The following is a 13363-nucleotide window of genomic DNA, read 5'->3' as shown; positions in this document are numbered from 1 at the left end:
ATTTTAACTCTGCAGGCCTGTCTCCTTGTGAACCAACAGTTAGCGCTGATCATTTGCTATCCCTTCTTTACTTTCATTCAAAGTATTTCACCCTCCTCATCATCTTTTTAAACAAGTCTGCTGACTTCTCCTCATCTTGCTTAGCACCTCGGCTTATTGATTTGGATGTGAAATGTTTGTAAGCCTGCATGTCCTGCCAACACCGTGTACCGACCAATTTACAGCAACATGTTTGTACTGCAACTCATGTCATGAGTGAAGGGCGGCAAGAGTGTAAACACTGATTACAGATCATGTACTGAATGATGGTGTTGCCAGAGGGAGAGAGAGAGAGAGAGAGGGAGAGAAAGAGAGAGAGAGAGAGAGAGAGAGTGTGGCAGTGAAGGATGGAGGAAGTGAGAAGTTAACAGTATAAACAAATGAGGAGTGTAATGAGGATAAAGCACTGCTGTGAACAAGTGAGCCTTTGTCTTCACTCATACCTGCTCTCACTCGCCTCTCCTGTGTGTCACACACACACACACACACACACACACACGCGCCCGCACACACACACACACACACACACACACACATACACACACAAATGTTCAACTGTATCGTGTTTTGGTTTCTGGGAAGTGCAGTTTATTAAATGTTAAAGAAGGGAAACTGAATCCAGTACTTCGTTCAGAGTGAACGAGTGGGACACCTAATGTTTTTCAAGTGGCAAAGCCAAAAGGGGAGTTTTCTCTCAATATTCTCTACCTTAACATCACTTGAAGAAACATTTACAAAAACAGATTAATTTCTTTAAGGATGCTTGGGTATCATGTAGAGTAGCTGGTGAAAAATATAAAAAGAAAATCCACCAGCTCCTCTTACTTTAGTTTTTATGTATAAAAAGTCTGCTTGGTGAAACCATCAACTACAGTGTCTTGCCCAGCATGCCGAGTTTTACATTGTTAGATGTAGTTTTTCTACCATTAAAGGTAGCTAATTTGTTTTCCAACATCTATACAATATCTATTGTTGGACGAGAATGCTGTTTTGTGTTTTTGCAGGAAGACATTCACAAAAATGAATACAGAGTTGACATTCACTGTGTTGGACCAACTAACTCAAGCAAGTCTCAAGAGTCTGCGAACAGAAACCAATGGAAACGCCTGCCTGCAAGGACAGAAGGTGTGTACGGAATTCCATTTCCTAAACCTATAGAGCATGTATTTGGAATTGATGAGTTATTTGTTATTTGTACTGCTTTCACATCATATATCAACCTCCCTGAGAATGACTAGCACTGAAGTGTTTTTCCTAGTTTAAATAACGTGCTGGTCTGTTCGTTTCGGAGAGGAGGAAACCTCTGTGGATTAATTTGGCTGTACACTAAAGGAATCCTAACCAGGAGAAGCTCGATGCAATGACAGCAAGGGTAGTGTGAAGACAACAACTCCCTTGATCCCAAACTTCACAACGTCACCGAACTGCAACTTTAGTTATTGGTTTGATTTAGGGAAAATGACACGCTGTACATTTAAGCAGTATGACCAGGAATCCATGTGACATTGTTTGAGTCTGATTGAAAAGAAGATATAAGAACATACTGTAGATGTGTCAGATGTACCAACATGCTGTAGTTTAGGATTAAAACAGGATATTCTATGACATACAGTATGTCTATATTTGTCCGTGGGTTTATTGAAAGTCTATTGGTACCTTGAGCAATTTGAGGACTAAATGTTTAATCTTTTTCTCTGTAATTTAAATATCCTATATAAAGCAGTTATATAGATTTTGAGTCACCAACTGGTTCCGATATTACATCTGGACGACATCACACTGTGTTGAAATGTAAGAATAAATAATGTTTATTTTCAAGTGATTAGGGTTTTGTAGTTTGGAAGGCATAACAGTAAAGTTTAAATATGTTGAATTTCAAAGACAACAGGTAAGGTGTAACAACGTGCACCACACATCTATCCTCACTCAAATTCCAGTGTGTTTTAATACATTTGCTACATGACGGATTTTCTATTGAAGGTTGATTGAAGAGGAGTAAAAGTAGCTCAAATATTTGACTATTTTCGGCCATGTTGACTTTTTACAAGACTTTTTGCAGGGAATGCAGAAAGTGCTAAGAATAGGTTGTCATCGGCATGTGCGCACACACACATGTCTTCTTTGGAGATGTCACCATGTTTTTCCCCATCCCCAATCATTTTCAGGTTTCATTTAAGAGAAGGCCATGGCCTTGTCTTATCTAATTATTATGGTTTAAAAAAAGAACAATTCTTGATGAATTCGATTTCAGAATACAAATAATGCAATATCACATACTTTATTTTGAATATTAGAACAAATATAAAATCATGTCTCACAGGTTTTCTTCAGCTAAAGCGTTTTCCTTTCACACATGCCTTTTAATCCTGATTTAATGACCAGGAAGCGTAAACAGGGGCCAGCAGTGTCCCTGCAGTATTGTGGTGTTAACCAGCGTCTGTGTAGGTTTCCTCAGTTTGTACCCACGACGTAAAGGCTGAGAGTAACTTAGCAGGATGAAAGGCAATGCTTCACTGCTCTCTTTGGTCAAAAGCTTTAAGTCTGGTGCGCCTGTAAACCACACCTGATACACACAATGATATCACAGTGTACTGAGACACCCTGCATCACACTTCGACTTCTTCTAAGTATGATGCCGAATTGTTCAAATATTGTTTGTATTACATCATATTTGTGAAAATATACAAATAAAGTGAAATATATATATATATATATATATATATATATATATATATCACTGAAGCAAGGTGAGGATTTAAAACTACTCAAGGTCAGCAGAAACATTGTGGTGTGGATGTGTCTGTCTCTGTTATCTATGTTTCTAAGCCCTCTGTCCAGTTAGTTTCCTGTGACAATGAAAACACTTGTGAATAACACTTATTTCCAGGTTATGTGAATCCTCATAAAATTATCATTTGAAAATAAGGCAAAAATACTTTTTGTTTCTGTCTTGTGTATTTAGACCCGTTTATCTCAAAGCCTGGAAGCGCCCCTTTTTTCAGACAGAAAGTTGCAAATGAAAGTGACAGCAGGTTAGCAGAATACTAAGAAAACAAATCAGACAACCATCATACAAAGAATGTCTCACTGTGCTAAAAGAGGCCCCTCATTTTGAATAAAGGGGCGAATAGTAACAAGTAACACACTTGCACACAGATCCACATACGTGCGCACACACACACACACACACACACACACACACACACACACAGATGGAGATGGAGATGTGGCCGGGCATTGGGCCAGATACTCTGAGAGGAGGAAACTCACATTCTTGTGATGGGGAGTCATCAAGTATCAGGTTCCATGGACTCTGGCACAGGCTGGAGAGAGCCCCCTCACCACCCACCACCCATCACACACACACACACCCACACACACACACACACGCACATACGCACACACGCGCACACACAAACCACACACACACACAAACACACACACAAACACACACACACATACACACACACACACACACACACGCACACACACTTTGTAGCCCAGTACTTTTTTTTTTTACTTTTTTGTTATTTGATCCAGTATGAGGTCCAAAGGTCAAGTGATCATGAATGAAAAGAGGGAAATAGACACAGTTGTTATGTCATTTCTTATTTTTCCACTAGATGCCACTGTCAACCTACTCTTCATGTGACCACTGATGCTCAAGAGGCTGTTTAACAGATCAATGCTCAGATCGTCTAACACTTCTGTGTACATCTCCCATGTAAAGCTACTTGAACCAAACCACTTTGTCCCAGAAGCTTGATATGTTTAAAGAAGCACTCTTGGGCAATGAATTCTTAGATATCAGGCTCCCTCCAACAATGCTCAATAAATAGATATAAAAAGAAAATCATGCAAGTAAATAAAGGAAATCTAAAATATTAAATAGTGCAGAAGGTAAAATCAATTATGATAATGATCAACAATAATAATAATAATAGTAATATAAAAAATAAAACCATAAATGAAATGTGTTTATGGTAGACAGTATTTGCAAAATGAACAAACTGTAATGTAAACAGGGATGTAGCTAATATATGCATAATGAGAAATATATATGTAAAGTTTCAAAGAGGTCTAAAACAGTAAATATATAAAAGTAAAGTGACAATATTAATGAGCTTGAGAGTTCAAAAGTCCTGCGGCCTGTAGGATGAGGTTCACCTGAGCCTGGTGCTGCAGGACCGAATGCTGCAGAACAGTTTGTGGGTGGGGCGACTGGGGTCCTTGATGATCCAGTTGGCCTTCTACCTGCACTGTTGTGTGAGCGCTGCTGGGCGGTAGTCATTTAGGAAAAGAGATTTGGCCTTATAGGGGACAGCGGCAAGGGAGGTCTTCTTAAAACATTAGGTGACTAACAGACTAGAGCAGTGAGAGGTGGAAAATGTCTACAGATCGGCCAGTTGATCTGCACACACCTTGAGAGCTTGGCCGTGGATGCCATTAGGTCCAGGTGCCTGGAGCAGACCTTTTGAAGGATCTGAACACATCTGTCCTGGATTTTATTAGTGGGCAGGGGTCCAAGGCCTTTTTTTCTACTTCAACCAAGTTGTGCTCAAAGCGAGCATTGAGGAAGTGAACTTCATCTGGGAGCGATGCAGACATTACCTCAGCAATGTTGGTTTGCCTTTTGTAGTTTGTGATAGTTCTTAGTCCAGCCCACATAGTTCTGGTGTTGGAGCCCTGATGGCCAAACTCCACTTGGTCCCTGTATTGACTCTTAGGAATGCTGATAACTGGTGACCCTCTGTAAGCAAACCAAGTCCCTACAGACCGAGCTACCGAAGCTCTCACGAGGAGGGCTGGTTGATCAGTGGTATCAAACTACAATGCAAGGGAGCATGTTACGCAACATATTACTGATGTGGGCGTCTATGCACTCTTACCTACCTTTGTATACCACAAAGGAAATTTCATGTATGAAAAGCTGTGGTTTAGAAGACGCCAATATAAACTGAAACGAAGGGATGGTAAAGATTTAGAAGCAAAATAAAAGCTTCATCCTCAGGATCATGTTTTGTATACATTGAGCTGAGTTAATTTCTGACTCTCTTCATAACATTGTTAGGTAGAGCGGTGCTCTGCATGTCATTTTACACACGCAAATGAGATGTCTTAAGGAGAAAAGACATCGTCATCGGATGAAAATGTTAACACAGGCATGTGCGTGTTAACACGTCACTATGGTATCACACATGCCACTTCATGGTGTCAAAGCAGTAACATGTGACGCCTCATGCTTTTGCCGTTTGCACATGTCCAGGATGACAGGTGCAATTAATCAGAAAAACGTGTAGGTGGTCCATTCAAGGGCTGCTTCAGGTAACCGGACTAACAGGTTAACTCTCTGCTAGTGGAGAACATGATGAGCAGTCTGCCACACTTCACAGAATCGTTTTTGAGATTAAATGTTTTTATTTTAAAACTAAAATATCTCTTTCTTTAGTCACCATCTAACTTTTAAGATTTGTTTGTTGTGTTTATCACACACTTCGAGAATAGTGAAAGAGCCCACAGCATTAAAACTGAGCTATATTTACGTGAGGTAATGCAAGTAGCACAACAACAACAAAAATACAACATCTACTTTTCATGTTTATCTGTTGAAAAGGTGATCTGTCAAAAAATGTTCATGTTCATCTGTGTTTATCCGAGTGGACAAACATGTGGAACCACAATATTTGATAAGTCAAACTAGCCTCACAAAGAAACATTTTCTCTTTTAATGAGTTTCAAAAAACGGTTAGAAATCTATTTCAGGCTGGTGCTGGTCCTTCTTCAGCGATGACTAGATGTCTGCGGGAGCAACCAATACTGCTATCAGTTCTGTAAATATACTCTGTCTTATGGTGTTTAACAACTAAATAAATACTAAAGGAACAAACTTACCACTCTGCGCTCACATTATCTGTCTCTAAGAGTGTGTAGGTATGTGTGTGTATGTGTGCGTGTGTGTGTGTGTAGGTGTGCGGGAAGTAAGTTTTTCCGCATGTGTGTCTGTTTATGATAATGTGACTTTGATAGCATGTGATAATGATGGTTTGGTGCAACAAAACAAACAACCTTTTTTTTATGATGGATTTCTAAAAATTGTAGCAGTTCTACCAAAGAGTAATTTCCCATTTCTTTATTTCAACTTTAACTTTTGGAGGTCCAAATAGATAATATTTTCTATTGTTTAAAAAAAAAACCATCAAATTTCTCTTCTGAGTCTTTGGAAGGGATCAAGGAACCACTGGAATAAACCACAAACCTATACAGAGTACTTAAAACCAGTTTGGACCAGTTTAAAGTAAAATGCTGCGTAAACACTATGGATCAGTATCATTAAAGGTCCCTTATTCTGCTAAATTTTAGGTTCCGTCTTTCATTTTGCATTTCTACTAGAACATGTTTAAATGCTTTAATTTTCAAAACACTTTAATTTGATTTAACAATTTTCTCATACTGTCTTTCTGGATATACCTGTATTAATCATTTTTCTGAAACGCTCAGTTTTTGCACCTGTCACTTTAAGCTAGGACTCATTTAATTGACATTGCTTTAAAATTATGGCTCTGCGCGTGGATGTCTCATTTTGTTAATGGCCTGTTGCATCTGAACTTCTGGAGGGTTAGGATTCATGAAGTTGAGCTGTATACTCACATCAAAACGTTTTTACTTTGCTTTGTATTGTGGCTACAATCATTCAATGTACTACATTGCTTTTTTGTGTTGCTTCAGTAATCCCAAGGACAGACTTTAATGTGTAAAATTGGTGTAGTTCAACTTTTTTTCCTGTTATTCCTCAAAACTCCGATGTCAGTAGGTCCAGTACGAGACATTCACCAGTGTCTGGCAGTAACATTGATACTTGGAGAATGGGAACTCTTGATCTCTTGGGGAGGAATAAGGTGCATCACTTCCTGAGTTTGATATAGATGCTCTGATGCATTTCACATTATTGTTTTTGGGTAGAGACACCTGGGTGTGGCAAAGATACTAACTGCGGAGTGTCAGTCTATCCAGTGGAGATTGAGAAAGGGAATAGAGGAGGTGGAGTTTTTTCTGTGGACTGTTACTATAAAAGCTTTTTTCAGAAGGCTCCGTAGCAGCCTTGACAGCTTGAGATTAACTGGAAAACCTATTTTGCCTGCTTTCATTCTGGGATAAATGCCTGGATCACACTGCACAAAGGTAGGTTAGGTAGGTAGGTCAGGTACCTATATACCTAACAATGGACGATGGAAGGATGGAAGCTATATAAATAGCTTCCATCCTTCACTTGAGAGCATTAATTTTGATGGATGATTAATTAAAATTCAATTAACTTCAACCATTGACTACATATAGTACCATATGTACTGTGTAATATGCAGTAAATAAAGTGACAAATTCTCACAATTTAGAATGGAAAATAACACAAATGTGTGTATGTATTTTTCATTCCTTACGATAAGCATTTATGATGATTTAATGTCCTGTTGAGTGACGCCTCTTTCTCTCTTCTCAGGGTGTTCAGAAAAATATAGTATATAATATAAACTCTTCTACTTCTGCTGCTTCATCTTCTCCCACCACCACCTTCACTGTAAGTCAGTGTTTACAGTTTAGACGTCCAGTGAGGTTTCAATGCTGTGTAAATTTGTACCTGCTTAAACAGTCAAAGAATACAATTCTGTAGATAATTTCTAACCATAATGGTGGCTGTAGGAGCTTCAGTCCCTGATGGCACACACTGACCCACCATCTAAGCATGAAAACTCCCAAGAGAACAGGAAGGAGAAGGACCCTGTGCCGCCAAGGCCCACAAATCTGCAGAGGGCCAGGGGCCGCTTCCTCAAAGGAATCTCCTACTTCTCTGGAGACATGAAGGTGTTTGGAAAATGGATGGAAAGTAAGACAACACTACTTTTTCTTCTGGCCCACACAAAGACAGTACAGCATGTAACGTATATACTGTATACTGAAAATGACATTATTACAACAAAAAATGCTAAAAACCTGCTGCTGATAACAACAGTACCCTTAGGCAATATATATTAAATCTTAACACTACTCATTGTTATATACAGTTAGACCGATTTGAGTATGTTTTGCAGTGCAAGTGGGATGCACAATGTTGCTGTCACATTATCAGTTTTTCCATCCTGAGTTTAGTTACGTAACTGGTATTTAAGGGAGTTACACAAGAAGGAATTTTAACAGCAGGCACATAACAAGCAAGAGTGTCATGTGTAATGTACAGTATCTACAAACAAGTTTGTGTAACTCACCCTAGATACAAGCCAGGTTATAGGAAGTTTACCAGACCAACAACGTGTTCACGGGGAAAACACAGTATATCTTACTTTCTTTCAGTACAATAACCTGTTGTCCATAAGATATGGCTTCTTTGACCTCGGACAATCGTGTTGTGACACAGATCTATCCGCTGTCATTATATATCTCAGAGTCCAAGACTGTGAGCCTGAGAAAACTCAGACTTGCACAACATTCACCGTGGGAAGCCTATCAAGCAGCTCGGGTCCAATGCCAGTGCTCTGTCTCTCTCTCTCTCGCTCCCTGTCTGAAATATATCTTTTTGTCCTCCAGAACAGTTTTTTTTGCTGCAGTTGCTGGACTGGGTTCTGCGTGGAGCTGCTCAGGTGATGTTCGTTAACAACCCTCTAAGTGGCCTCATCATTTTTGCTGGTCTCATCCTGCAGAACTACTGGTGGGCTCTCAACGGTTTTGTGGGCACACTCTTTGCCACCATTTCTGCCCTTATTCTGCAACAGAACAGGTTTGAACAAACTCAAAGTACTGATAATAAATAGATGTTACTGTATGTGCTAATGGAAAACATGATGCAAAAAACATATGTATATCATAGGGTGATAATTTCCTCTTTCATCTTGGTAGTAGATGGTAAAATGGTTATGTAGAATGATTTTACACTGTGGTGTTCATTAGGAAAACATGAATTAATTAATTAAAATAACTTTATTCAGGGGTGCAATAGCTGCAGGACTCTATGGTTACAATGGCATCCTTGTGGGTCTGCTGATGGCTGTATTCTCCAATAAAGGAGACTGGTACTGGTGGCTCCTGCTACCCAACATCTTCATGTCCATGATGTGGTAAGAAACTTGACTGACCAATAGTAAAACGATGCAGTAGATTGATTCATATCTTTAGAAATAAAGAGGTTTATGTATCAAATTACATAAACTAAAAAACTTTACATACAAATGTCAAAACCAATCACTTTACTGTATCATAATAACCATATAAATCATTTCCATTCTAGATCTAGGTTTCATTGGCCTGATCTCAGTCAATCATTTCTGATCCAGTCAGCAATTTAAAAAAAAAATGTAATCATGTTGATTGAGTGGATAGAACATGTAGACGGTATCACAGTCATGCTGAAAATGTGCAGACACAACAATGAAGGTGTTTGTGATATGAGCACACATTTGAATACATGTACTTAAATAATTAATTTAATACTGGTGATGTTGTATTCTTTGTATTCAGCCCGATTGTGTCCAGTGCTCTGGCATCTATTAACAGTCGCTGGGATCTGCCAGTGTTCACCCTACCCTTTAACATCCTGGTGTGTCTCCACATGGTTGCCACAGGACACTACAACAACCACTTTCCCCAAGTCCTCTTTAAGCCTCGCTCAGAGATGGCCAACATCACCTGGGCTGAAATCAACGTAGCCAAGGTTAGTGACCTTGTAATTTAGACATCACAGACATCACAGCTTCATCAGCAGATATGTATTTATGTTCCCGGCAAGGTATCTGATAAATGTTGAAATTACAATCCTAAAATACATACTGTAGGTGTGTACCTATCTGAACGGTAGGCGCATGAAAGCTGACAGGTCAGCACATAATTAGAAAACCTCTGGGTTGTAAATCATGCTTTGTTTCTAGTCTAGAGTTACAAAACCATTTTCTGTATATCTTTAGCTGTTTACGTCAGTGCCTGTGGGAATTGGCCAGGTCTACGGCTGTGACAAACCTTGGACGGGAGGAATCTTCATCATCTCACTCTTTATCTCCTCCCCTGTCACTTGTGCTCATGCTGTCCTGGGATCTACTGTGGGGATGGTTTCAGGTGAGAGGATAAGATAATACCTTGGCAGGCAGTTGAATGTAACAGTGATTCTGTCTTACCTTAAAGGAGAATTCCAGTCAATTTCAACACGTTGCTATGTTGTTTGTATGATTGGAGTGCCGTCAGTAAAGAGAAAAATGAAACCAATCTGTGTTGCCTACACTGTGTTATCCTCCTGCTAGACTTAGCACCAACAGGCTTAAACAGGGCAAGTTTTAAACGGTGTTTTTAGCCTCTAAACATGTTCAAAATGTCATGTCATGTGCAGTGATTCCTTCAAAGTGAACAAAGCAAATCTGACAGCTGTGGATGTTACAGAAAGGCATACAAGTTGTGTTAATCCATACCTCTGTTTATTTCCTGTTTTCCGGTGAAGTCCACACTAGTCAATTGTCAAACTCATACAATCCAATTTTCCAAAATGTATTTTTTACTCAAGAAAACAATTTGCCGTTGTTACGTAACTCTAGTCTCTAGTAATGTGTCTCTAGTAGTGACTGTGTAGAAACAGGCTGGAATCTGACACCACAGTGGAGCCAGGAGAGCAGGTTACAGCCTATTTCTATCCATTACTAAGGACATAACGGCAAATTGTTTATTGTGGAAAAAATACATTTTGGAATATTGTATGGTTTGAGTTTGACAATGGACTAGTGTGGATTTAACCGGAAAATAATAAACAGAAGTATGGATTGACACAACTTGTATGCCTTTCTTTCGCATATATTGCAGTCAGATTTACTGTGTTCACTCGGAGGGAATCACTGCACTTGGGTGGGCACTTGAAATGACATTTTTAACATGTTTAAAGGCTCAAACAAAAGTAAAAACTTGCCCTGTTCAAGCCTGTTGGGTGCTAACTCTAGCAGGAGGATAACACGGTGTAGGCAGCACCGGTTCTTTTTGTTTCTCTCTCTACTGACAGCACTCCAAATTTACAAACAACAGAGCTACATGTTGACATCGACCGGAATTCTCCTTTAATAAACAGCGCAACGTATTTTTCTTACATTCTTACAGGTCACATTCAGGCAACAATTTATATGTTCCAACTCCAAAATGACCCCCAAAATCCATTAAAGCTGCAAAATGACCAGGGTGGTTACTATTTGTAAGGAGAATCCAAATGTATACTGAACTTGGCACTTCCTTGATGGCTATGTTTGAATAATTTGCAGGCTTGGCACTGGCAGCGCCCTTTGGAGACATTTACTTTGGTCTCTGGGGATACAACTGTGTGTTAGCATGCATTGCCATTGGAGGAATGTTTTACGCTCTGACCTGGCAGGTGCACCTGCTGGCCATCACATGTGGTGAGTATACACCCAAAAGAAGTAGAAAAACATCTACAAAAAGGATGGCATGTGAACAAATATTTGTAATCTTTAATTATTAATCACATTGTGCACATGTATGGCACCTCATGGCACCTCTCATCTTCTTCTCTGCAGCTTTTTTCTGCGCATACCTCAGCTCAGCCATTGCCAATATCATGGCCACTGTAAGTACACATTTTCTCCCACTCCTAAAATATATGAGCCCATAATAGTTACTAACAGCAATGTGATGCATTTCTCATCTACAGTTTGGTCTGCCCGCCTGCACTTGGCCTTTCTGTCTCTCTGCCCTCACTTTCCTCCTTTTGACAACGGGGACCAACAAGATTTTCAAGCTGCCGCTGGCCAAAGTCACCTACCCCGAGAAAAACCTGAGCTTCTTCTGGAAGTTGAAGAAGCAGGAGAAAATGGAGAGGGCTAAGAAGGCTGACAAAGAGAGAGAGGAGCAGCAAAAAGCCATCAAAGAAAAAATTATGCTAAACGAGAAAGAACAACTGAGGCTAGAGCATGAAATAATGGAAAAAGGGAGGGCAGAAAGGGAGGCATCAGAGGATGAAAATGACGAGACACGTGTCGAAGACCATTGGGTTGAACAGAAAGGTACAGGAGATGAAGAAATCGGACACAATGATCTAACTGAAGTCACTTTTGGTGATTAAGGTGGAGTGAGATGGAGAGAGAGAGAGAAAGAATCATTTGATGATTTGATGACGCCTCACACTTTTTTCTCCGTGAAACTTTGTTTATATATTAAAGTATATATTTAAAAAATATATATTTTTCTACATGTATATGTATATATATATTATCTAATATAATGTAGTCTGTGTTGATTTATTCACTTTTGTCTGAAAGTACTTCCTAGTTACTATAGTACTAGTGACATTTGAAATATTTACAAACAATCTTTGAAATGTATCATACGTTGGTATGATGAGCTATTCTTCTTGTCTGAAAAACACTTGTAATATATCATTTAGTTATGTTATATAACTTACTCAATAAATCTTTTCCTTGTTGATAAGGCACAGTCACACAACACACATAAATGGTATCCTTAGAAATTAACTGTAATTGCAATTTAATGTGCTGCACACTGCATCCAGGAATATTGTTTATTATCCATGAACAGACTACGCAAGCTTAATCAGAGAAGAAATGCAAAGAATGGTGTGGGTAGGGCTGTGCCTATCCTTTGTTAACTTAGGCAATTAATCTGTCTGCACTATATTTTATGGCGCAGAATGTTTTGTCTCCAATTATTTTACCAAAGCTTTAATGATTGGGAAGATGTAACAAGCAGAGATAGTTTTGCATTGAAGTAAATTGTGTAGAACTACTTAAATGTCCCTAGTTTCTTAAGTATTCCTGGCTTTTACTGACCAGTGGTTAGCATACACAAAATGTTTGGCAGATGACGCAGACAACCCTGCAGATTCTGACCAGCTCACCCGGAGACTGAATGCAGGATACATTCCAAAACCCACATCTCACTCAAAAACAGCATGGTTGTTTTTCTCAAGTTTGTATGCGAGTGGAAGCACCAGAGACACAAATTAGCATCCCAAATCCCAGAAAAGTGATTATTTTAATAATATGGGCACTTTCAGAAGGTAAGAGTTTAAATACCTTGCTAGAAAATCTGGAGGCTAAACTATAACACTGTCAAAAGTTGAAGTTAAAATTAATTTACTGAAAAGGCTAAAGAAAACATAAAGGTAGAAAAAGTTGAATTCAAGCATGAATACATAAGAGCAAAATGACATTTTAACCACACTAGTTAACTAGTAAAGTTCAAAGAAGTCCAACTAGTGAAATATTAAAGCCCATCTTGCAAGTTTAATTTTCCAACGAATTTGCACTTATTGATTGTTGGTAATAAACATTTAAAC

At 39.0% G+C, this 13363-nt stretch overlaps 2 protein-coding genes across 2 annotated transcripts in view; both read left to right on the top strand.

Moving 5' to 3' along the window:
• Positions 1–1148, top strand: part of setbp1 (SET binding protein 1) — a 45462-nt gene extending 44314 nt beyond the window's left edge. Inside the window, exon 8 of the mRNA XM_034872494.1 lies at positions 1044–1148. Within this exon, the coding sequence (XP_034728385.1) occupies positions 1044–1063 (20 nt within the window). The 3' untranslated portion in view covers positions 1064–1148. The remainder of the gene's footprint in view (positions 1–1043) is intronic.
• Positions 1149–7051: 5903 nt separating this feature from the next.
• Positions 7052–12256, top strand: slc14a2 (solute carrier family 14 member 2). The gene is made up of 10 exons (XM_034872542.1): positions 7052–7218; positions 7535–7612; positions 7735–7918; positions 8617–8806; positions 9015–9143; positions 9544–9736; positions 9987–10134; positions 11313–11447; positions 11586–11635; positions 11720–12256. The coding sequence occupies exons 1-10, from the start codon at positions 7195–7197 to the stop codon at positions 12128–12130; spliced, it is 1542 nt and encodes a 513-aa protein (XP_034728433.1). The 5' UTR covers positions 7052–7194; the 3' UTR covers positions 12131–12256.
• Positions 12257–13363: the final 1107 nt, after the last annotated feature.

Source organism: Etheostoma cragini, chromosome 5, assembly GCF_013103735.1.
Source record: "Etheostoma cragini isolate CJK2018 chromosome 5, CSU_Ecrag_1.0, whole genome shotgun sequence".
Classification (NCBI taxonomy): domain Eukaryota; kingdom Metazoa; phylum Chordata; class Actinopteri; order Perciformes; family Percidae; genus Etheostoma; species Etheostoma cragini.
The sequence above is the reverse complement of the archived record's forward strand: the minus strand, read 5'-3'. Positions and strand labels throughout refer to the sequence as shown.